The sequence below is a fragment of the Heterocephalus glaber genome, unplaced genomic scaffold (assembly GCF_053883595.1).
Source record: "Heterocephalus glaber isolate CG9 unplaced genomic scaffold, H.glaber_assembly_v1.0 deba00001532, whole genome shotgun sequence".
NCBI classification, from domain to species: domain Eukaryota; kingdom Metazoa; phylum Chordata; class Mammalia; order Rodentia; family Bathyergidae; genus Heterocephalus; species Heterocephalus glaber.
Window position 1 is genome coordinate 32319425 of NW_028258330.1, and position 26511 is coordinate 32345935.

Sequence of the window (26511 nt, forward strand, 5' to 3'; positions counted from 1 at the left end):
CACCTACATGCACAATCATCAACCTGCTCACAACTTCCAGACAGCCAAGTGTTCACACTCACTACCAATCCATACTCTCCACCTGTGTGCACCCACCTGGACTACTGCCCATACACTAGACACCTATGCATGCATGCTCACCATTCATCCACCAGACATGCTTACACACTCAATACACACATACACACATACCCCCCCCCCCAACATCCATCTGGTATGGTTTGGATCGAAAATGTCCTCCATATGTTCCTTCTTTTGAGACTGAGCTTTAGAAGGTGGCTGGGTCATAGAGGCTTGTCCTCCTCCATGGATTGATTAATCCAATGAGTTCAAAGCTCAGTGTATAGAGGATGTGTGTCCACTGGAGCCTGACCTGGAGGGTGGACTCTGTCCCCAGCCTCTTCCTTTCTCTGATTCTTGGCTGTTATGAGTTGAGCAGCTTTCCTCTACAATACCCATTCACCATGGTTTTTCCTTGGAGCTACCTGACCATGGACTGCACTCACTGAAGCCATGAGCCCAAATTAACCTTTTCTTCAAGATTCTCATGTCAGGGGTTTGTCCCAGCAAGGGAAACGCTGATACAAACTTAGACCCAGACACACACCCAATGTCAAGTTCATAGCCTGATGGAAAAATTTTGGTCCTTTCACGGTCTAGCTGTGTCATTTCTGTTCCACATAGCCTGGGGGACCTTCAGACTGACATACCCAATCACACACCCATGACACTGGTCTCAGGAACTAGTGACAGCTCCTAGATCTCAGGCTGGCCACCAAGTCTCCTGCAGGAGGTTACTTTGGTGAATGCACAAACTCCTGCCAGCACGTACCACTGCAGGCTCCCAACTGTCTGCTGAGAAACAAAAGGATGGTCCTGCTTCTTCCCAGCTTGGTGTCACAGCCAGAGTGAAGGACAGGAAGGCAGATGCTTGTACACAGAAGGGGCACCAGTCCATACTTCAAGCGGTCACAGGAGTGAGGGAGACCTGGTGACTTCCAGGGCTTGAGCCACATCTGAGGTCGATTCCTGCACCTAAGGCCAGGCAGAAACATAATAATCAGTGGACAGTAACAATTGGTATGTGACTTTGATGGAGATATTTCTTCTCAAATCTCATGATTTTTTTCTAAATGTAAATCACTTTTGAAAAAAATATGATTTTTAGAAAAGTGGTCAAATGGACTCAGAGTTGTGTTCCAGGATATCATCATGTACTTTCTTTACTGTGTTTTACTTGGTGATGTTTTCCCCTGAATATCATATTATGTGTGATGGGAACCTCAGGAAACACATAAATCACAAAGACTTTCTCATTGAAAATTCTCCCTGAAAAATAGAAAATAATATTAAAAATAATAGAATAGACAAAGAACCACAATTATACAGAAAAACTCCAAGGAAACTCCCGGAGTTGGTGTCTTGGGTCCCTATACTGAGGACTGATAGAGGAGCTCCTTTGGTTGCTATAGAAATGTCAAGATGACAGGAAGGAGGTGCTGGGGATGTGAAATTCCACACCTTGGTGTTCCACAGGGTCACCTGTTGCCCCTGGAACTGTGTCTTACAGGGTGGGGCTGGTGCCTCACAATGACAGCCAGCACTTCAACAGTTTTTCCCAGCTGTGCAGACACAGGTACCACCCTGGGGATGAGGACGCAAAGGGAGATCAGTGCTTCTGAGAGACAGAAACAAAGATGCCAATATCCTGCACCCTTCCCAGGCCCCACGGGGATGTTTCTAGGAGATGTAATGGGCTGTCACAGAAATGTCGATAGCACCCGCAGGGTGCTCCTGGCAGGATGGACATGGTTGTCACCACTTTTCATGGTGTGAGTGAGGTTTGGGGACATGGCTCAAACCCCAGTGGTGCAGTGGCAGCGGGTGGGGCACTGCTATCATGGAACAGCCAATTCCATTGTGCAACTAGCCACAGCCTCTGGAGGTCTGGAGACCTCTGTGTGGGTGGAGCAGGGGAAGGCTGTGCCCCTGTCTCTAAATGATAATGCCCCGATTCTACCTGCACCTCCCAGGAAAGACTTAGGAGCACTAAGCAGCCCAAGCACAGGGAGGGAGGGGGGCAGCTCCTGGCCTGGACATAGCTGGATACTCCCTCCAATACTCTTGCCAGATAAGAGCTTGATCCCCAGTCCCGGAAGGCACAATTTCTACCCTGAGCCCCACCCCCGTGGCCAGCATCCCATGACCCACCTTGCCACACACTCCTGGGTGTGGGCCAGGAGCATGGGCTCCAGTCTTCATCCTGGATGTCAGGATGCTGTCCCCAACTCAGGCACCATGACCTCCTCTGCAGTGTGGGAAGTGCACAGCCGATGCCAAGAAGCAAAAGACCTGTGGAGAAAGCTATCATCAGACTGGAACCTGAGATTCCTCAGAACCCAACACAATATTCCCCATTCCCCATACTTCCCTTGGGGTCTCGGTCTTGGAAATAAGTGGGGCCCCTACCCACTTGGGGCTGCTTAGAAATGTGTCCCCCACCTACCTTCACTATCCCTATGGAAATGCAGTGTCTTGGCAACACCAGCGCTGGCTGCCAGAAGCCCGTGGTTAGCCTGGGAGAGCACTGGGGTGGGAGATGCCCACTCCTCTATAGGGGAAATGAAGCCCACAGAGCCTGGCCACAGCCCAAGGGGGCAGTGATGCCCTGAGACTGGAGAAATAGACCATAGACTTCCTCTAATCTCCTCTAGGGTGTGGGCTGGAAGGTGGGGCCATTCCCAGGTACCCTTCTCTACAGCTTGCAACCTAAAAGTGAGCAGGTCCCTCCCATGTCCCAGAATCTGCCCCACATGCCCATCCCACAGGACATCAGGCACTGGCCACACTGTGATCTACTTCCCCACCCAGAGTAACAAGGGTCATGCACTGAATTAAAGGAGAATCCAGGACCATCCTGTTCCAAAATGTGTCAGAGCCTTGGAGCTTGGTTAGCACTCAGCTGCCAGGTACTGGGAGACTTGTCAGGGCAGGAGGTAGGCTCGGTTACCCGAGTGCCCAGGGAACTGGTATTCTCCAGTGTCTAGTGTGCAGCGGGCTCCAAGAGGGGCATCAAGCACCCATCTCCCTGTCATCCTGTTTCTGACAGGATGAGGCTGAGGTTCAGGTGGGTCAGGATCCTGACAAAGCCCAGGGACATGAAGCAAGAGGCCATGCTGGAGTCAGCACCCTGGGACTGCACAGTCCCTATTTATGAACCAACAGAGCCACAAAGTAGGACAGGGGACAGCTGGAAGAGGAAGGACCAGAGGGGTGGGAGGAACACATCTGAGGTGTTCACCAGGCCCCAGGGAGGAGAAGAGAGACAGCTTCAGTCACACACAGGACCCACATTCAGCAACACCCCTGCAAGCAGCTGCACCGACCTCCATCTCAGCAAGGGGAAACCAAAGCTGAAAGGATCTTGGTGTTGCCCTCAGGCAGTGAATGGGAGGAGCTGAGACAAGAACCCAAGCCTGTGGAGAGAGAGAGCTGGCGCTCTTCAGCTGTTCCTCCCAGGCTCTGACTGTGCCAACATTCAATGTAGATGGACCCCTCACACTCCTGTCTGTGATCATGTGCATGTCAGGAGGCTGCTGTAGAACATGGTCCTCATTCCTCCTCACCCTAGTGGGGAGCAAACCCCTTCCTTCCAGGTACAGGGAGAGAATTGAGGGTGAAGACAGCACCCCTGGCCTTCTGCCTTCACATGATCATCCCCATGTCTTTACCTTGCTGTGACTCCACTGGGGGTGGGGACATCCCTGAGCCCTTCCCCCACTTCTGAAGATGTTCTCTCTGTGAGGAACTGCAGAGCCCTGGGTAGGACAGCTCACCCTAAATATTCACTGGGAAGCTGGGGAAACTTGCTGTACCCAGACCCTAGTTTTATTCAGTTGGCGGCTTTACTGCCTTCTTCCAGGGACATTCTTAGGCCCCTGGCCTGGTATGGCCTTCAGCCTGTGCTTCTGGGAATGTCCTAAATTCTTCCTCATGTGGGAGGACAGTTTTGCTGGATACAGAATTAGTAGCTGACAGGGCTGGTTTGGTTTGGTTTTCATTCCACACTGTAAATAAAAACCAATTTCTTGACTTCCAGGGTTTTGATGAAAAATCTAATGATCTGCTCAGGACATTAAGATGAACAGTGTCTACTGATAGCCTCAGAGACACTGATAATATGCCTTTCTGTATTTTGTAAACACTGTATTATCAGTGACCTCTTAGCAGCATTTTGAGACCAGTAAGAATTTAAAGGATAACAGTCTTTAAAAATAAATTTAAGAATAGATATCAAACCAAAATCAAAGAGGACATGAAAATATTCTATGGGCTTTAATTTGTAAAAAGCTACATATTTTCCATACTCCATGAAAGCAAAACATGCATCAATAACTGAGGGTTATGCCCCACCTGCGGAATGCTGGCTGGGCACTGGGCTGCATGCAGACAACTCTCCCTTGTCTCTGGAGTGGGGTGGGCAGCAGGGCAGGTCTGGTGTGGTCCATGAGCATCCTACTAAAAGCAGGGACAAGTGACCCCAACTCTTAGTGCTGAGAACACAGCAGCTTCTCAGGACACAACCAGCAGGACGGCCATGCTGCCACCTGAAGGATGGTTCCCTAAGGAATCCTGATGTTCCCAAGGTGGCAGAGGGGCCAGGCAGGGCCTGAGTGAGAGGAAACCCCTGGGAACACCCAGCAAGGCCCCAACCACATCTACCAGGTGTCCTGACCAGATGTGACATCAAGCAGCGCAGGACTGGAGTCTTCTCACAGTGCCCCCACTGAGAGCCACTCTGAATTTGACTCTTTTGCTTTTCTAGAATCAGATTACAGGAGGTACTGAACTAAAATCCCATCAAACCAGCAGAAGCAATTTGAAAATCCTTTCCCTGAAACCAGTGAGGTAACATCATCTTTCGACAACTTTTCAACCCAGCTTCTGACTGCTCAGTTGTGGTGGATTGACTAATGGTTAACTTGTAATGCCCAGCTGAACCGAATCACCATGAGGATCCAACTGAGGATTGTCACCAACAGCCATAAAAAGAGAACTATAGGGAAAGATCTTTGGCTGTTGATTTTCTAGGAGAAGCTTCCTGGGGATGGTTTTCCTGATGTGAAGTTGGCTGTTGTCATTGGAGGAGTTTGGGGCCTTTCTGTTCCTAGAAATGGCTGCTGTTTTCCTCAGGGGAGTCCTGATCTTCACAGAGGGCATCACTTCCTGGCTCCAGGATGGATTCCTCAGCCTTAGGGCATAAATCCTTTAACCCTGTGGCATAGGTTTCTGGCTTCCTCCACTTTGGGCCTTCTGGGTACAGATCCTAAATACAAACATGAGACATTGCCGTAGGCTCTAGGCCACTGGCTGGACCTGTGGAGGACATTGCCTTGGACTGTAAGCCTTTAGCTGGATTTGTGGGGGACACTGTGGGGTCTGGGCCCTTGGCTGGATTCTTTGTGGCTCTAGTGTGGCTAATCTCTTGCTCTCTTTGGCATTTGACTTTTTAGGTAAATATCATGAAATAATCCTGTAAATTATGTGTCCTGTATTAAGTATATTCCCTTGTAAAAACCCTGACTTCAAGATGTGTTGAGAAAAAAAAATCATTTTTCAATAAAAATGCAGCTGCTGTCTAAAAATTTACCACAATCACACATACAGGAATGAATTAACACTTCTCATCTTGCATGATTTTGAAGGAACATACAGCAAGTTTAATATTTCTACACCTAAGAAGGTAGCCAGGTGTGGAAGCATATACTTGCAGTCTTAGCATTTGGGGTGGCTGAGGCCACTTGGGAGGCTGATTGCATTTTGAGGTCCAGCTTGGGCAGCTTAGCAATTTAGCAATCACTGAGTCAAAATAAATAATACAAAACAGTTCAGCTTGGAGCTCAATGAAAAGGCCCTTGGTGCAAATCCCAGTGAGGAAAGGGCCACAGGGCCCTGCAGGAACATCTGCAAAACTCAGCAGAGATACCAGGGAAGCACCTCTGGGCATCTACCCACTCCTGGCACTGAGACAGGCCCAGAGCCAGGGGGAGAGGAGACTGCCACAGGTTGCAGCAGGGGAATCTCCATATGCACAGGGTACTCCATAGAGGGATGGGGCCCAGGGCTTGTGTATGCAAAACACATGCTCTACAAGAGAGCTACATCCCTGGCCCTTGGCATCTTCATTAGTTTGTGCTGAGAGGTGATGGCCAATGCAAGGTTCTCAGCTTCTGCAGACACCAGGAGCTTCTCCCAATTTTGTAGGACTGCTGCTCCCTGCCGCCATCCTGTGGCTGGGCCTGTAACTCTGCCAAGTCCCCAAAGCTGGCCTTTCTCAGCACAAACCCCATTCATTGAGATGTACTCTTAAGATCCCTGAGTTTGCACCCTTTGATTGAGCCTTCTCTTTGGGGAGAGAAATGCACAGAGGTTAAGCAGGTTACATAGGTCACACTGCAAGGTGGGAATCAAGATTGCAATTGCAGGGCAGGATCCTAAAGACCACAATCACTGCTTCCCCAGAATTTGAATTATCTCAGAATTTTTAGTACATGTAGATCAGCACCCAAACATGATGGCCCTGTAGTCCAACCTGGTGCACAGCATTCATTTGTAAAGTTTTAGGAGAACATGACCACATCTATTCATTTTTGTACTGAGTATGGCAGCCTGAGAATCACAGAGAACAGAAGGACAATGTCAACTCAGGCTCAATAAATGGACATAACAGCTGTCTACAGAGTGTTTCATCCAAAAAGAGAATATACATTTTTCTCAGGAGCACAGGGAACTTTCTCAAATTTACATCATGTCTTAGGCCATAAAGGATGATGAAATTGCTACAAATGAGCTTAAAGAATCCCCTGCATATTAATGGATCATAGTGGAATAAAACCAGAAATGAACAGCAAAATAGGTCACAGAAATTATGCAGATGGAGATTAATGAATACATTCTTGAGCAATCAATGGAACACAGAAAATTGCACCTGAAAAGTTTTAAAGCTCTTAGAATCAAATGATAATGTAAGCACAACACAACCAACTCATGAGACAGAATGAAAGCAACAGAATGAAAATTTTATAATTGTGAAGGCTCACAATGGAAAAATAGAGACAACCTAAATAAATAACCTATACTTTGAGGTCCTAAAAACAAGAACCCTCCATGTCCAACCCTAGTACAAAAGAAAGTTATAAAGATCAAAATGAAAATCAATAAAATTGAGACTAAATGAAGATTTTACCAGGAGTTCATGGAAGAACTACTTTCAAAATTTTTCCAAATGTTTTGAAGTCGAACAGGACACTGCGAAATTCATGACCAAAGCTAGAATTTCCTGCTCTTCTAATCTAACCCTAGCACTGGTCCTTAAATCTAATCATAAAACCTAAACCTAAACCATGACCCTAGTTCTAAATGGTAATGCTGACCTTAACCTTAAAGCCAAACTCTGAAACTAACCCTAAACACTAACTCTAATAAAACCTCTCACCATAATATTAAATGTAAGCATATTTCAATCCAAACCCCTAGCCACTAACTCTAACCATAATATTAACCCTGAACATAACCCTGAACCCTTACCCTAAATCAAACCCTCATCATAACCTTCATGTTCACCTGAACCCTAAACATAACACTCATACTCAACCTAAATCATAACCCCAAACATAACTACTAACACATCAAACTCTAATCCTAATCCATAACATCTAACACTAACCCTAACTTCAACCCTAATACCAACCCCAAATCCAGTGCTAAGCCCAATTCTAGGCACGACTCTAACCTCCACCCTAATACTAAAGCCTAACCTAACATAAACCCTAATCCTAATATCCAACCCTACCATTAAACCTTACTGCTAATCCCTACAATATTTTCATCAAGGAGTCTCAGAGAGGCCCTCTTTCTGTTGTTCACTTCTGCTCTATCTTCTAGAGCTCAGAACATTGTCCTATATAACCCCTGCAACTCTTTGGTATGGACCCAGGTAATGGCCACACAGCCTCTGGAAGGGGGTGGGGGTGGTGGTGCTGGCTCCAGCACAGCTCACCTCTTTGTCACTTGTGGGTCTCTGCTCCTCAAGGTTTGGGTGCTGTGTTACCCAGGGCTTCAAGGCTCACCTACTCCATGCTGGCAGGGCTCTGCTCCTTGGCACTAGGGGGCAGCACTATGGAGGCCAGAGAATCTCACCTCATTAGTGCCACTGGGGGATGGGGGGTGGGATTCTGCTCCTCAGCACTCATTGGCTGTAGTATGGAGGCTCAAAAGGCTCACCTCCCCAGGGCTGGGGGGGATGTCTCTGCCCCTTGGTGCTGGGGACAGTGCTACGGTGGCTGGAGCATACCTCCACAATGATCAGAGGCTGCACTACAGAGGCCTGAGAGATTCACCTCCTTGGTGTTTGGGGGTTGGTTCTCCTCCTCAGTGGAGGGGGGGGCAGCAGTGGTACTGAGGTCTGAGAGTTTCACCTCAGTGCTCTGATCCTTACAGTAAATCCTGAACCTTATCCTAACCTGAAAACCCTAACCCTCTATGTTAACCATGACTGGGAAGCTAAAGCCACACACCAACCCGAACCCTAACCCCTAACCTTGATCCTCACTCTTACACTTATATTCATGCTGAATACAACACTCACCCTTACCCTATCACCACTCTCACCTTAAGCCTCAAACTAAACCCAATCCTCACAATCAACCTAACCTTCACCCTCACCCTGACAGTGTCCCTAAGGCCTAAGATTACATTTGTTCACACTCCAGTAAGATTTCATTATTGACCTGCTTTGTGATGAAAATAATGTACACCACTGCCACTAAGCAAAACCTTACCTCTAAAATTATCAATCAACAAATCCTAATAGACCTAGCCCTAACATGAACCCTTACAAGACACATGACCCTAACCCTGACCTTAATATAAAAGTCTCAACCTAACCTGACCCCAGCTTTCTATGTCAACTCACTACCATAACCACTCAAACCTGCCTCAAGGCCTTACCCTCAAGCTTACCCGAGCCCTAACCAGAGGTCTGGACAGAATATTCTCCACTAGGTAAACCCTTCAGCATAACCCTCACCCAAACCTCACTCTTATTCTTGAACATAGTCCATAAATCTTAACAATAAACCTTAAGCCAACTGTCTCTGCCCAATGGGAGTTAGATACATTAAGGCCTGCATGCAGATAGTAGCACAGGGTATGTTGGGGTGAATGTGTCCTGTTTTGCATATGGCAGGTTAGGAAGGGTCAATCAACAGTGTGAGGTGAATTTATAGAAGCAGCTTGGAGTGGGCCCCAGGAAGTGACCTCACTTCCTCGACCATGAACCAAACAGAGCCTGGAGCCCACATTTAGGGCATTATGGAAGGACAGGAGGCGGGACTGCAGTGTTCCCTGCTCTCTGTGCCAAGGACACCTGGGTTGTGCATGCATCCTCGGTCCTCTCATCCAAGCTTGGGTGGAAATCCAGCACTTCCTACTACTGTAACCAAGTGAGTTGAAACTACAGTGATGGGCCACACTCTGAGTCAGGTTCCAGTCTGTTTATTTAAAGCTGACCACTCAGAGGGGGTAGTGGCCAGAAAGAACAACTGGCCCTGAGAAGTAATTTGGTTTCTCCTTTTAAACCATGCTTTCAATTAGAGAGGGCTCAAGGGACCAGCACACAGAATTTTACAAAGCAGAACTGTGCCAGGTTAGTGGGGGGCAAGAGGAAGTTTCACACACTGGGTAAGCTACGAAAAACATCTTGCAGCTGCAGCAAGTTTTCTGCCAAACTGAATGTGGGTTTTGGGTCCTTTGTAAAGCACAAGCACAAAATGGTGGTGAGGTTCAAGATGGAGTCGTGTTGGCTATCAAACCAATGCTCTCAGCACAGCCTCTTCTGCAGACAGGGTCTGTCACAGCTAGGCGCTCATACTGGAACTCCCTGGACTTGCCATAAAGTAAAGGCCACTTCACACAGATTTGGGACTTCAAGTTGCAACATCTAGGGACAGGGACTGTTTGTTTACAGAAGCCACTTTGAAAGCAATCTATGGTTGATAGACCAAACTGAAATGCAGCAGGTAGGGCGTAACCACAATCAAACAAGGAAATAAATTTCTGACACTTGGTAAGAAATATAACAGCCAAGTGTAGTAAAGCCTGCATAGGCTGAGACCCTCTACCTGGCAGGCAAGGGTCCTTCAGGCAGATGCAAGCCTGATGCACAGAGCCACTCCTGTCCTGAACCCACGCACAGGCTGATGGGATATCTGTGGCCAAGCCTGGTGTCACAGGAATGTGAAATGTCATAGCACTTGGCTCTGTGCACAGCCTAGTGCAGACACACTGAGAGCTTGCTGTGTGCTGACTGCTGGAGATCCCAAGAAGCAGCTCATTCATGGGGGAGACAAGGAAACACTCACTTCCAACACCCAGTGAGGACTGAGTAACAGAACAGAAAGTGAACACAGCACTCAGGCAAATCTTCTCAAGGAGGGCTTGGTCTTCCCCACCCGCCTTTGGACCTCTGCTCAGGCCCCTGATCCTAAGTTCTGGCAGTGTGACCAGGACTGCTAACTCTGGTCCCAGAATTCAAGCTCAGGGGTGGCCTGGAAGTGGCAGTTGGAGACACCCCTCCCCCATACCTGCTCTCTCCAAGAAAGGCCCTGGTCTTTCTGCAAGACACACCTTCCCCAGGGCACTTTGAAGACTGTGATTATGTGAAGAGGTCTGGGCAGGAGAGGCATTGCAAGGGCTTTCAATGAAACTCTAAACTTGCCAAATATACATTGCTTCCTAGTAAATGTCTGTGGGAGGAACTAGGTGGAAACAACATGATGGCTGACTTAAAGGAACCCTGCTCTACACATCACGACACCAGCATCATTGGTGCCTAGAAGGAAAAGGCAATAGTGACTACCCCACTCCACAGCCACTCAGATCACAGATTGCCCCTTTGCTGATTGCAGATGCCACCCCCTACCACCACATTCCCCTTCAGAGCCTCACAACCATCTGTGTCTAGGGCACTAGGTGATGTGACTCTGGCACCAATGGGCAGGGCAGGTGCAGAAACAGGGCAGCCTGGCCACTACCTGGCCATCAGCCAGAGCTGGACCAGCACGTGGGTTGTGCTACAGTCAAGAGTCTCCATCTTGAACTTAAGCCCTCACTTCTGACCACCACATCCCTATGAGAACACCTCATGCTGCTGGGAGATGCAGAGGCCACCAAAAAACAAGAAATGGGGCTCCTGGTAGCTTCAAACACAGGCCCTGGACCCAGGACAAAGCATGTTGGGTCCACCTTGGTCTCTTGATCATAGAACAACCATGCCTTGGAAAACTAGCTTCTCCCTGAGGCAGAAAGGGACTGGGGGAGCACCAAGCAGCCTCCAGGACAGCCATGTGCAGCACAAGGCCATGTGTGTGGATGAAAGGGCAGCAGTCAGGGAACAGGAAGAGGAGGAGAGATGGATCGTTGGGGAAGAGAAGGCCGAAGAAAGAACAGGAGTAGAAAAAAAGCACTGCACTGGGCAAAATTCTGACCCCTCATTTTGCCACTCATAATACTTGCACACTTACAGAAACATCCAACAAAGCAGAAACAGCCTGGAGAGGGAGAAATTAGCCACCTACACCTTAAACAGATTAGCTAATATCTAGAATGTATAAAGAACTAAAAAAATACTCCCCCAAATAAAAGGCCCAAACACAAAATGAGCAACAGAATGAATAGACACTTCACAGCAGTGCAAATGACCAAGAAATTCATGAAGAAATGTTCAACGTCAAGGCCGATAGAGCAATGAAAATTAAAACAACACTGAGATTCCATCTTATTCCAGAAAGAATGGCTATCATAAAGAAATCAAAGAATAAAAAATGCTGGTGAGGCTGTGGGGGAAAAGGAACACTTTTACATTTTTGTTGGCTGGAATGTGCACTAGAACCACCACTATGGAAACCAGTATGAAGATTTGTCCAAAAATTAAACTATAAATTCTTTGTGACCCAGCCATTCCCTTTCCTGATATGTTCCCTAAAGAGTTAAAAAACAATATGTCATGATATATGCATACCAGAGTTTATTACAACAAAATTCACAATGGCTAAATCTTGGAATCAGCATATATCCCCAACCACAAATGAATGGATAAACAAGATGTGCTTTTACAAATAATGGAAGAGTAATCATCCATGAAGAAAAATTTAGTCATTTTTTTAGGTAAACAATGACGCACCCTGAGGCCATAACGTTAAGTGGAACAAATCACATGCACAAGCTTCAATATTACACGGTTTCTTTTATAGGAGAAACCCGAAATGTACATGTAGAGCAAAAGAAGTGTCAGGGCAGAGGAGGTAGCAAAATAGGTCTTTTCAAGTAGCAGTGAGATCAAGAAATGGAGGACAGAGGGAAGAGGAAGGGAATGAAAAAAGAATCAGTTAAGTGATAAATGCAAGCACTTGCTCACTACAAGGAATGTAAACATCAGTACTGCCAATCTCTACTAAAAATGAAACGTCAGAAAATGTGCTCCAACATCATTTGAATGTATGCATCATGAAAGGTGTTTTTATCAGAACTGGTATACTTAGCTCAAATCACACTTTATTGCATACTATCCAGATGTTCTTGAACAAATTTCTCAGCCTTTGTAATTTTATATTTCTATTGTTCAAGGGCTTGCAAATGGAGGACTTCAGAAATTTCAGCTGGCTCTCCTCAACCCATGCTTTTTTTCTGCAGTGTCTGATAGTACACTATTCTTATTACCATGATCACAGGATCCCTAAAGAAGAGGAATGCCACACCACAAGGAATCTTCAAGATAGCTGGTACAAATTCCTAAATGCTATGTGAAGATCAGATGGAAGGCAGATGTCTGAGGTCTGGTGTCCTGGCCCTGGAATCAAAACAACTTGAGGGAGAGAAGGAGGAAGGACATGGGTCCCTGGGACCCAGGAAGGATCCAAAGAAGAACTGAAGCTGAAGGGAGAGTAAAGAGAGGGTCTGCAACAAACAAGAAGGAGGTGGCAGGCTGTGCCTCCTCCCTGAGCCCTGATTTACTGTGTGGAAAGGCCAACTCAAACCTACACATGAAGCATGGCTACCGGCCACCCAACAAACCTGCACAAAGAAATGCAGTGGTGGGCACAGTCATCTTCAGGGGTTGGTGAATTGTTGGGGTTTGGATGTCCCCCAGGAGAGAGCAATCAACAGGTAGCCATCTTGGAGAGGGGCCAACTGAGCTCAGAACTCAGAACAGCTGCTGGCTGGCTCCATCTAATGGCTGTCAGTGTCAGTGTGGGAGTTCAAGCCAGCAGGTCAGGGAGCTCAGTTCAAGCAGGCAGGGAGCCGAGCTGGAGCTAGTAGAAGGGGTGCATAAACTGTTCAAGGTTGCACAGGTCCAGTTCCAGCCTCACAGCCAGAAACCAGCCTGAACTTCACTGGAACCATAGGTGCAGGCTTGCTGGGATTATCCACTACCCCACCATAACCTAAGCCTGGCTTGCTGAGATTAATCAACTTGGATCTGTACTCTGCCCACATTGTCTACCAGTGAAAACAGAGTCAGGCCTTGAAGTGGACATTGTTTTTATCTTATTCCCTTTTTCTTTTTTAAAAAAATCTCTCTTTTCTTGTGTGTTTTTTTTTTTCCTTAACGGTTTGTTCTCATTTCTCTTTGCATGTAAACACAGTTTCTAGGTTTTTTGGTGGTTGTGGTTTCCTGTTCTTGTTTTTATTTCTTCTCTTTTTCCCTCCTGTCCTATTCACCAGTTTTCCAAAGTTGGTGTGATCTTCCTTTGTCCTCTAGCCTTGCATCTAGTCACTTCGTCTTTTTCTATTTCTCCACTTTTTTCTCTCTAACTCCTTTAAAATTTTCTCTCCTGAGGGTAAAATCCCTATATTGAGGGCTTATTTACTGCAACCCATTTTCTGGTTAATTTTAGATTTCATTGTATAACCAGAAATCTAGTTCATAGAGTTAAAGGTGGCAAATTAGCAGTTACCACAGTTTGTCCTTTTCTAGGCTGTGTTCAATGTTATTGTTATTGCTGATTGTATTACTTTAGCCAAAGGGACATAATTTGTTCTAATCAGTTGTTCTTCCTGATATACCAAGAATAATATTGACTAAGAGTCAAAAAAATACTATATGTCAGTGCCAAAGCTAGGGGAGCTAGGCCAAGTTCCCTAGTGAGGGACTAGGCCAAGTAGGCAGCAACTTCTAATCCCTGAAATTGAAGAAGGAGGATCTTTTTTTTTGTACCAGGGATTGAACTTGGGTCCTTGTGCTTTCGAGGCAGGTGGCAGAACCACTGAGCTAAATCCCTGGCTGAAGAGGTAGGATCTTGCAAAAGACTCAAACCCCAAAGCCCAGGTAACCTGGAAAACACCTCTGAGAGGAAGTCATTTCTGAAAGTTTCCAAATACCAGCAAGAAAGCTACTCACCATAAGCAATTTACAAGCATCAGGTCTGCCCAGATACCACTGCTAAGTGTGTGCAGGCCTCAGCCAGCAGTCTGTGTGGGACAAGAGTGGCATGGGTATGCAGGCCCAAACCAGGGCCCTGCACAGACACCAGGGATTTAGGGATACAGGCCCCAGCCAAAGGCCCTCCCAAACAACAGCTATGCAGGTGGGGAGGCCCCAGCCAGAAGCATGTCAAAGACCATCCTAAGTGTGCACAGGCCTCAGCCACACTCCCACTCCCCAGCAAACAGTACACCACAGGGATCCAGAAGGGTACCATTCACAACCCAGGAATTGGTGCACTGGTGAGCAGGAGAGAAAAGGCCTCTGTGTGGTCTCCTGAGAAGTGAAGCCCATTGGGTGCACAAAAAGTTGCCTCAACAAAGACACAGCAGCCTGCATCTCTTGAAATGAGAAGAAACATACCAGACTTCCAGATCACCTAAGGCAATCCCAAAGGGCAACAAGATGGAACAAGCCAATACTCAACTATCTGGACTCCCTCAACTAGCAACCAAAGAGCATCTGGAAATAATGAAATCAGAAATAATTTCTCAGATCCCAACACAGATTGTGTCCACAGTGCAAGACATGATTAATAACTCTAGAGCAAAAATAAAAAAAATAGAAGATCTGAGGAACAGGATGGAATTCCAGCATAGGAAACAAATGGTATCCATGAAACAAATGCAAACAGTATCCAGGTTAACAACTCCATTCAAAGTTTATGCAGCAGAATGAAAGGATTGCAACTGGTGACCAGGAAAAGAAAGATTTCTTAAAAATAGTAAGAGACCATGAACAATCAAGCCAGCAGGTGCTAGATGATGCAAAGTAGAATAACATAAGACAGATCAGAGTCAATGAAGAAACAGGAGAGAGTACAAATGACATTAAAAAGTGCTCACAGAAGTCATGGCAGAAATCTTCCCAAGAAGGGGAAAAGTATTTCACATATGGATGAGTGACACACTTAGGAGTCCAACTAGCCATGGAGAACTATTTCTCAGCCATAAAGAAGGAAAAACTAGAGACACTTACAGCTAAGTGGATGCACATTGAGGCCATACTCTTAAGTGAAATAAATAGGACCCAACGTGCAAATACCAAATAGTTTCTCTGGTGTGAATGACTAAAAGTGTAAATAAGGTTCAAATGGTATAACTGATAATGTGAAATAGGAAGAAAAGGTCTAAAGGAGTTGGAGAATTGGGAAGGGTAGTGGAAAGGAAAAAAGGGAAAAGAAAAAAAAAGGAGAAGAGGAAAAAAAGGAAACAAAGTCTCTAAATAGGGAAGGGTGGAGGGGGTGAAAGGATGTCAGGGAAATGGGGAAAAAAATAAGAACTAAGATACAGCATGCAAAGGCACAAGATCCCCAACAAGGACTGTAAGTGTATTTTATAACTAAAATGTACCAAGAAACTTAATGAAAAAAAGATACAGGGGTTTCTTTTCTACAATGGAGCATTTATCAGCCACAAAAAAGGATAAACATGAGAGGCCTGATGTAACTTGAGAAAACAGTCCTTATTGAAATTAAACAAACACACATTTTAAAATACTGTGTTTCCCTGGTGTGAGAAAGCAAAAGGGTAAGAGAGGTGCAAAATGTATAAGGGATATTAGGAAGTGGAAAGAAAATGTCCAAATAGAAAAGAGAACCAGGGAGGTGGGAGGGGGAAATTAAATAAGGGACAAGGAAAAAACAATTGAAAGAAAATATAGAAGTAAAGCTTGTGTAACTAAGGAGGGGAAGAAGAGTTAAAGAGAGGGTAGAGGACTGGGGAAAAGGGAATCAATACACATTATGTAGAGAGCCATATTCCCCAGCATGACTATGATTAGTATGTCTATATAAAATGTACCAATAATATTGTTTTCAAAGCTCCATAATTGTAAAAAAACTTCTGGAATATACATGAAACAACAGTAGATTTTTCTGCCAAAACAAAAATAAAAATAAAGGAAGGAGACACAGGGTCTTCTTCTCGGAGGGAGAGACTCCTCTTATGGACCCCAGCATATGACCTCACTTCCTTGGTGACAGGTTCCAACAGAACTTGGAACCCTGGAGTCACCGGGCACCACAGTCTCACCAAGGTTGCCTAACAGTCCCTTGGCTGGAGAGAGTCAGCAGTGAACATGCTGTGCTGCTGTCCCAGGGCTCCAGGCTGCAGCCTCAGGACCCCACAGAGGGAAAGCACTTGGGAACAAGTGAGAGGTTGGCTAAGTCTAGATGCTACAGGCCACGCACCAGGAACCACCCAGTGCTCATGGGCAGCATAGGGCAGGTCTCACCACATCCAGAGACCTCGGGGCCTGAGATGAGAGGGAGCCCAGGGCAGGTCTCCCTGGGCCTGGCCACCAGGCACTCTGAGCAACCGAGTCCAGGGCAAGAACATTTAGGCCTGCCCACCACTGTGAGTCCCCTGCACCACTCCCACCCTAGGTCTTCACTCTCTGTGTGGGGGGTGGGAGGACAGGGTCAGGAGAGAAGTTCCTCCTGGGCTGGAGTGGGTGCTGGGAGGCTGTGAGCCCAGGGTCCTGTCACATCGCACCCATGACAGGGCTGGCAGGAGAAGGCCACTGCCCAGGGATGATCCACAGCCTCCGGAGCCATCTCCTGTGCTCCTGGGTTTGAAGCCTCTGACAGAGCTGTTTGCGTTTGGGGAGCACAAGGTTACCTGGGGCAAAAACACCACATTCTGCCTGCCAGCTGTGGCACATTGTCCCATCAGAGGTGCACATCGGAGATCAGGACATTGGGCTGGAGCTGTCACTGGGGCTTGTGTGCCATGTGCCTATGACAGACACTGGGCCAAGATAACAACAGGTGCCAGCTCAGGCACAGGGTGTGTGTTTGTGTGTGTGTGTGTATGTGTGTGTGTGAGAGAGAGCGGGGGGACTCTGTTCTGAGGTCACACTGGGACAGAGAGGCCCCTTGGGGACAGAAAACACCTTCACCTCTTCCCTGTAGGGCTTGCTAAGAGTGGGCCAGGGTCCTGCTCCCAAAGGTGTCCAGGTCCCATGTCACCAAGATCCACATCCTCTCTTCTCAGCCTCCACCTTGGCCAGGGGCAAGGTCACCACCCACAGGCTGGACACCCAAGAACGGGACTTGGACAAGGTGTCACTTCAATCCTGCCATGAATTCATTCGGCCATTTCACCTCACTGTAACTCCTGGCCCAGGCATCCATCCTCATCTCTACCTGGGAGGGGCCTCAGGACCCATGGGATGTTGCTCTTAATACACAGAGGTACACACAACCTCTCCTCAGCTAACAAACTGGCCGGAAATGCTAGTATTTCTAGGTGTCTCTTCTGAAATTGAACTCTAATATAAGGATCTTCCTGTGCCCTCCTAGTAGGAGCCACCATGGGCAATTCAGAGTTTGATCAAGGCTTTATCCTCTATCCCTCCTGCTGAGTCATGAGTGGGACGCCAATTCCATGTCTCCCCACTGTTCCCTCACAGACTGGAAATCAGGGGGCTCAGAGCCTGGCAGAGGTGTGCACAGTGAGGACAGCACAGAAAGGCATGCCCGACACCCTGAGGGAAGCCCCGGGGCAGGCCTTCCTGGGCAGCTGGCCCATCAACGGGCCCTCCTTCCCAGACCCCAGAAGGGCTTGCATTTCCTCCCCACAGGAGGGGATAGTGGGAAGGTGAGTTCTGCTCTCAGCAGCACGGTGGACTTGGCCACCATGGCTCCAAGTCTTGGGAAGGGGCAAGTCCCTCTCAGTCTCACTTGCAACTCTGAGCCATGGTGTTCTGAGAAAATGAAGCTCACATTGTGATTACTGGATGGAATGGGGTTGATCATGGCCTTCCTCCCAAGGAAGATCAGCTAAGGCAGCCCTGCTGATTCTCATAGATGATCTTCCATCCCCTCTACAAAGCTGTGTATCCCCCTGACTGAGCCCTGCACTTAGGGATAATTGTGCTGGTCAGTGTAAAGATTGCATAATCATTCTATTGGCTTCACAGTGTTCCCAGAGCAGGAAACCTTGGGGTGTGCAAAGGCCCCAGGCCACGCAGACATCATAGAAGAGCAGGTGCCTCATCACTTTACCAACATACATGAAGACAAACTCTGTGCAGACACTTTTCCAGGTATAGATCATGAACCAATAACCACAGCAAATACAATCACTGCACTCTCGAGTTTCGGTGATATTTGGTGTCTACACAGTGACAATCAGAGCAGGTATTACTCAAATTACAGTAGATGAAGCCCCTCCTTTCCTCCCTTGATGTGGATTCACAGCAGTGCAAAGAAGTCCAGAGGCGGCACAGACACCAGGCAACATAGCACTACATACCATAAAGCCTCAGGAGAGGCAGGGCAGCACAGACGCCTACTGTCCCTCACTTCTCAGATAGTTATGGAGCAGCAGCCCTGTGCCCTTGAGTACAATCACACACCAGAAACCAGACTCTGTCCTCATGGAGCTGACAGTGGGGACAGGCAGGGAGACACTGTATCCAGCTGCCCTGAAGAAGACAGGAGGTCACACCCCTGAACAAAGACTCTCTCACTGAGCCTTCTGTCAGGCACTCAGGGCTGCTTGGGCCAGGATTGCTCTACTGGGGGTGGGAGAGGATGGGGCTGGAGCATGCACAGACTGGGCAGGAGGCTCACTGGTCTTTCCCTGCGTGTTTGCTGGGCACGTAGTGTGGGAGGAATGGCCAGACCTCTCACTCTGCCTCCCACCTGCCTTGTCCAGATCTATGTCCTCTGTCCTTGACTCCTTGCTGGAGCTGTGCTCCCAGGTGCATCACACTGCCAAACTTGTCCTGGCCCAGCTGGAGCATGCCTAGCCCACTGAGGCAGAGCCCAAGGGCAAGGAGGGCTGTGGCATGAGGCTGTGAGCATGTGGGGAGTCATGGGCCTTTGGACACAGAGAGAGCGTTCTGGTACTGGGTGTCCTAGTAACCTTGTGACATTCAGTAGTCAGAGGGCTGCTGTCTGGGGGGAATTTCTGGGGGAGGCTTCCTGCACAGAGCTGACAGGCAGCGGGATGGTTATGCCCCAGGAAGAAACATGGACCGTTGGTGAACTTTTCTTCTCTTTCAACTCCAAGAGCAGCTCCAGTCAAAGCTGAAGTCCCAGCTGCAGAGCCTGTGCCAGCTCCACCTGCAGCTCCCTTCCCAGCTCTGGCACCACAGCCAGAGGGAGCACCAGGAACCCCTTCTCCTCCAGCTGCATAACTGGGGGTCCTGGTGGCTCCTCAGCAAGTGTCACCTCCTGACCTCCCCCTGGGGCCAGGTCCTGCCCCACACCTGCCACGCCCCTCTATTACTGCTGCTCATGTTTTCTTCTTTACTTTTCCACTTATTTTCTGGATTTATGTACATGATAGGGTTATTTTTAAATAAAATTTAAGATTTTACTGTTGTTTAAAATGATTAGCCTGGGAACACGAAGTGCCTGCTCAGTGTTGTAAACATGACACCTCTGTCCAGGTCCAGGGCATTTTACTCAGTGCTGTACCAGCGAGTGGTTCCTTCCCTCACCCCTGCACCTAGTCCCTGGGCACCACTCCTATTATATCCCTGTAATTCACCTACTCTATGTTTTTCACAGCAGTGCAGTCAGATTTCTCCCTGGCCACATAATCCGGGAAAGGGCTCATGAGTCTCAGAAGACAGTGGGCTAGGACACCACAGCCGCACTTCTCCTGGGTGAAGAAAAATCGTTCTCTAGATTTTGACTGAATTTTATTTTTAAAATATGAAATCTCAGAGCATCCTGGACACCAGGGGCTCAAGGTTCCAAGGGATGATTGGTCCAATTTTGCCCGATGGACACTGCAAGACTCTTGACCTAGGTACTATACAAATCAGTAATTGGTTTTTATACTGGGGGTTGAACCTAGGACTTTCTCAGTGAGCTACATCACCAGCTCATTTAAATTTTGATTTTAGTTTTGTCACAGAATCTCACTAAGTAGCTGACTTACCCAGCCAGGACTCAAACTTCTGATGTGTTTGCTTTAGCCTCCCAGGGACTGTACTAATCCCTCAGTCCTGGGATTACAGATCTGCACCACCTCAACTGGCTTCTCTAAGGATTTTTGAAACACAAACTCCAAAATGGACCTCTATGCCTGAGTTTCCACCTTTAGAACTTGAGGTAGTTTGGTATCTCTGGTGAGGAGTGTGGACTCCACCAGCAGGGTGCATCTCCGTGAGAGACCAGTGAATCTCAGTGTAACCATCATTCTAGTGCCGCCCAGTCTGGGTGGTGACTGCAGGCTCTGCCCTGACCTCCCTCCCACACTGCCTTGATGTGCTGAGACCCCACTTCTTTCCACCTTTCAGCAGGGCCAGCTGGGCAGTGACCAGGACAAGCCTGTCAGTCTCCACGAATATCCCACAGCTCATGACCTGCACTGGGTGGTCCTAGGCCCCCTCCCTGACTGCACACACTCTCCCCCTCCCTGTCCTGGCCAGATGTTGCTGGGCTCTCACACTGTGCACAGCTACTAACTGCACTTGCCATGAAGAAAGGATCATCCAGACAGAGTCTGGACCCGAGGTGGAAATGCCTGTTGACAGGGACTGTCTGCTCCATAGAAGCGACTTTGAGAGCAATCTATGCTCTATAGATTGCACCATAATACATCCAAGTATGGCCCAATTTCCATTTTACACATTAGATGTACCAACTTCACCATGAATTAAATCATCATGTACTGCAATTGTGTACTAATAAAACTCATGTAACAAATTACAAACATTACAATTTTATTATATTAAATTTAAAATATTCAAATTATAAACAAAAAAGAGAAGTGAAATTTTGACAAATGCAAAAAAATAGGATAAGCAAGTCAAGCAAAGCCAGATAGACTCAGACCCTCTACCTGGCAGGCAAGGGTCCTTCAGGCAGATGCAACCCTGATGCACAGAGCCGCCTCTGTCCTGAAGCTACACACAGGCTGATAGGATCTCTGTGGCTAATGCTGCTGTCATAGGAATGTGCAATGTCACAGCACTTTGCTCTGTGCACAGCCCAGTGCAGACACAAGGAAAGCGTGCTGTGTGCTGACTGCCAGAGATCCCCAGCATCAGCTCATCCTAGGGGGACACAAGGAACAGTCACTCCCAACACCCAGTAAGGACTGAGTAACGGAATAGAAAGTGAACACAGCACTCAGGCAAATCTCCTCAAGGAGGCCTCAGTCTCCCACACCTGCCTTTGGACCTCTGCTCAAGCCCCCGATCCTCAGTTCTAGTAGTGTGGCCGGAACTGCCATCTCCTCTGGTCCCAGGATTCAGGCTCTGAGGTCAGCCTGGAAGTGACAGTTGGATATGCACCTCCCTCTACACTTGCTCTCTCAAAGAAAGGTCTTGGTCTTTCTCCACCTTACACCCTCCCCAGGGGTCTTTGAAAATTGTGCTGGTGTGAAGAGGGCTGGGTGGGAGAGGGTTAGTAAGGGCTTTCAAATATACTTATCTAACTTATCTAACTTATCTAAATATACTCTGCTGCACACATCAAGATCCCAGCATCAGTGTGGCCTAGGAGGGAAATACATGGGTGGCTTCCCCACTCAACAGTCCCTCAGAACACTACCCACTCCCACCCCAGTGGCCTTAACAACCTCACAAGCACCCTGTGTTTTGAGAGCTATACACTGTGACTCTGCCACCGGTGGGCAGGCAGGGGAGGAACCAGGGGCAGCCTGGCAACTACCTGGCCTTTAACAAAAGGAAAGGAAGACAGCTTCAGGAGTCTTCCTCACCTGAGGCCCAAGAGCTGGGGAAGAGGCACATCCCATGGGTGCATTATACACAAGGGTCCCCTGGGACCTCCTGGCCCAGCTGGTGTCCAGATCCTAAGGACCCAGGGACAAGCCAGCAGCAAGCCATGACATCACCTCCAGGCCCCATAACACAGACAGACAATGGCTGGCAAAGGGAGGATCAGGTCTTGGGCCCGGGACAGGGATGGGTGGCCCTACTGGGGAACCTTGTGTCCCATGACCTAAGTGGGCTGGTGCACCTTTATTTAACTTTCTGCCAATGTGGTCCAGACCTGAAGGCCCAGCTGCATGCTCTGGCACACCCTCCAGGGCTCCTTGGCCAGGTGCAATTCTGCCTGTCCCCCATGTATGTCCCCCATACATGCTCAGTGCCCACCTGGATCCGGCCAGCCAGGAAGATCCACACTCATCTCCCAAATATCCAGGTAAGCCCAACTCACACAGGGACCCAAAGCTTGGGCCAGGCCCTGGGATGCTCTACAGCTTGACCTAAAGACTTGGTTTTGACCACCAAGTCCTCTGAGAGCATCTGGTCCTGAATGCTGCCTGAGGCCATGATATGCCAAGAACAGGGCTTCCTGCTACCCTCAACCCCAGATCCTGTACGAAGAGCACCAGCCTGTTGGTTCAAGGTTGCTCTGGATGTCAACAGATCAGCCATTCCTGGACTACTGGCTTCTCCCTGGGCCAAGAAGGGACTGGGAGCACAGAGTAGTCCCCAAGCCAGCCATGTGCAGCACAAGGCCAGCTGGGTCGGTGGCAGGGAAAAAGGAGGACAGGGACAGGAGGAGAGATAGATGGATGACAAAGGCATGGGAAACAAAGGAAGAGAAGTAGAAAAAGGCACCGCAGTGATGCGACCCTGATTTTTCCACTCACTACACCTGCTGGGTGACAGCAGAGGCCAGGGACTCTGGACTTTGGGCAGCTTCACACACAGCATCTCCTCTCATCATCCCATCACAGGGCCTGGGGGTCTTGGGAGAACAAGGAAGAGACTCAGTACAGTAAGTCAGGCAGAGGAAGAACAAGGGAAGCATAGTAGAGGAGTGTGTACTGGGAAGGTGGTTGTGGGACACAGTCTGTGGTTTCCCACGTGCCCCACTGGGCTCCCAGGCACACCTTGTGCCCACTGGCCCCCCATTCAGGCTCAGTGACAGCAGGCAAGGATCCTCCTTGATCATCATGAGAGGCCCCCACACACACACAGACCCTGGAGCCCTAACACCTCAGAGAAGCTCTGTGCCCTCTGTGGGTCCCACAACACCTGCTCCTGCCCTTGCGCTCGACACCCCTCATGCTGCTCAGCACCTGCAGTGCTAGTGACCTATGCTTATTATTCCTACCCATGTTGTTGGAAGCAGATATGAAGCTGCCAACTTAATGTTACATTTTGACAGAATGTTACTTCCAAAGGTTATGCCACAACAGTCACAGATTCGGGTTAAAATCCCAGCAATGGAAATTACTAAAATTTTAATCATAACAACATTTTGTATTCATCACTTACTATGATCCAAGCACTATGCAAAGTATTTCTATTAATTACTTCTTTTATCTTCATAATAAATCTGCTAGCTTGGCCTTATTAATATTTGCATTTTACAAATGAGAAAACTGAACCATACAGTAGTTCAAAAATTTCCTCAAGAGTATATGAACAGTAAATTTTCAGAAATTTAATTAATCACTCTGGATTCTCTTACTCCACATCTATCACAGAGGGGATAATACCTGGGTGACTGAATATCAGTTTCAGTATATTTTTCCTTCCTACCACAGGGACAATCAAGATGGGAAATATAGTTACTATATTTTCAAATATGAAGTCTTTTAGATGGACTGTTTTACCTTTTTAGAATATACAATTTGGTGTGTAAAAAATTGTTATGCCCTGAACAGCACAGCATCAAGATGCCATTTGAGTTTTTTAAGTATTCTTACTATTTTTTTGGAAAGGCCTGGAGCAAAAGGGAGGAAAACCACTGGAATAGAAAAGACAATGTTTAGAGAAGAAATGCAGCACTGGACTCTTGAAAGGGGAGATTTTGCAATTAACTGAACCGAGGCCCATCCTGGCTTTGATGTTTCAGAGCCTGGCCACAGGTCATGGTCACCTGGGGTGGACAGAATGATGGCAATACCTGCTTCATGCCAGCAATTGCTGCCCTACCACATCCTGGGGGTTCACAGTGCAAAACTGTGCTCATAAAAGTCAGCATATTGTGTTAACCTCCCATATTCTCACACTTGGTCTTCATGTTTTCACAGCTACTGGAGCGGTGGTGTTCCACAGCCTTCCCAGACTTCGCCACACTGACCAGACCCCAGTCACTTCACAAGCTGCTTGGAGCTGCACTCCCTCTCCCACTGGTCCACAGTTTTATAAGACAGGTCCAATGGAATCAGGACCTGTATCTGTTTGACAAATCATGAGAACACTTGTAAAAATAAACAAGGTAGATTTAACATTTTTGCTGAAATGAAGACTTCAGGTATTATTTGGGGGAAATACTGCTTTTAAAAACAAAGTACTGTAAATTATATTCTAATTACTTTAAAATGGAAAACATTTCTGGGAGACTCAGCTCTGCTAACACATTATGTGATTCCTCTCCCAATCAAGTGCCTTGCTGTCTTTCTGTCCCATTCTGTACCCAATGCCACCCACATACAGTTCTGCATTGACTTCTCTCTGCTTCTGACCTTGGCCAAGCCCCACCCCAACTTCCAGACCCAGCTGAAGTGCCACTCACACACAAATCCTCCTCAAACGTATTATATGCATCGTATTATTTTTGTAAAATAAAATTTTGTCAAATTTATTTTTTCATTTCATTCATTCATTCACACCTTCTTTAGTAAGATTTAAGCATCAATATGGTGTCATTAAGTGTACCAAAAGGCAAGGCACTTGCCTTCCTACAGCATAGAGGAAAGTTTACCATCTGCCATACCGTCTGTGTTACAGCTACTAAACTCCACTGTGAGGGCCCCCAAACCAGCCAAACACAGTTAATAACACTGTAATTAACCAAACACACAGTTATTAACCAAACACAGTTAATAAACACAGTATGTCTCTTTCAGTAAAATTCTTATGAAAAACTGAATATGGGACAGTACTCGTCCACGAGCCATAGGCGAGCATTTCCACTTTAAATCAAATGAAAACTTTTTTTTTTCCTTAACTGACATTACATGGCAAATAGATATTCAAAAGGAATAGTTAACTTCCAGATACATGAACACAGTTTGGATACAGCTCACCTTTAAGCATGGTTTTCCTAGCCTGACACAGGCCACTGCTTATCTTAGTGTAAGAGCTCACAATCTATTCAAAGCTCAAAATGTTTTTCATTGGGTAAAAAGTGACCCCTTCATCAACCTACCCATTCTGTGGTGTTCACAATTTCTTTGTCTAAAACTTAAACCCAAATAAATGCTGTTAATAAACTTCTTGCCAAAGCCAAGCAGATTTACTGATTTTGTGGTGATTTTCCAATCCATGGAGTGAAATTTTCACAAAATTCTCTCTCTCTGTGTATATATCTCTCAACTTTTTCTCACAAAAGGTTTAAGGAAGTTTATAAAAGATACATAGTCCAAAAGGATAAAGAAAAAACAATTGGACGATCGCACTGAAGGAAATGTAAAGTACCAATAAAAGAGTGCGGTTAGCACTAAAAACTTGCCATGCTTGGAAGCCAGGTAGACTTGATTAAGACAAGCTGTCAAACTGTTTCTGTCACTCTAGCAAGGCAAGGAAGGGCACCTTATCCATTTCAGAAGTCACTGTGTTCACAAAGTGAAGTTGAAAAGGTATTTGGAAACAGTGTGACTCTTCCTGGTGTTTTTGCCCATGGCATCCTATGACACAGAGACTGAACTAGAGTGGTGTCCTCAGTACTGTCTTCCAATAGCAGCAGGCATTCCTCAGGGTTTCTCAGTACACTGCCCTTCACTGAGACACGATAACACAGCATCCTACCAAGTTCAACACAAGCAGGTCCATGGGCCTAAAATGCCGCAGTTCTCCTGTGCCACTTTCATGCAGGACTGCTTAATCCAGAGGGGAGATTGTGCAGCATCAGAAGGAATAAACAGACTGCATCTATTTTAGGTAGTCTGATTTATAGGGGATTCTTTGTTACTTTGGTCTGCCACCAACAGGTGTCCCTCTGTTAACAGGGCTCCTGTTTTCCTCAGAGGGTCACTGCTCCATCCTGGGTAAAAGCACGGGATGTACAGGGACCTAGT

General features: G+C 47.2%; 1 protein-coding gene and 1 long non-coding RNA gene across 5 annotated transcripts in view; one reads left to right on the forward strand and one right to left on the reverse strand.

Moving 5' to 3' along the window:
* Positions 1-26511, reverse strand: part of LOC110346901 (uncharacterized) — a 40439-nt gene that overhangs the window by 2578 nt on the left and 11350 nt on the right. For all 3 annotated transcript variants that reach the window (XR_002391193.2, XM_087189004.1, XM_087189005.1), the window contains 2 exons: positions 2212-2352; positions 833-1035 (listed from right to left, as the gene is read on the reverse strand). Coding sequence is in view for 2 of the 3 variants with exons in the window: in XM_087189004.1 (XP_087045130.1) it covers positions 833-958 (126 nt within the window). In the remaining variant the exon portion in view is untranslated. The remainder of the gene's footprint in view (positions 1-832; positions 1036-2211; positions 2353-26511) is intronic.
* Positions 16548-18165, forward strand: LOC110346903 (uncharacterized). Of its 2 annotated transcripts, none has more exons than XR_015441924.1 (3): positions 16548-16700; positions 17539-17738; positions 17957-18165. It is a non-coding gene; the product is annotated as an uncharacterized LOC110346903 (long non-coding RNA). The 2 variants fall into 2 exon arrangements; XR_002391196.2 differs by having other exon boundaries at positions 16561-16899.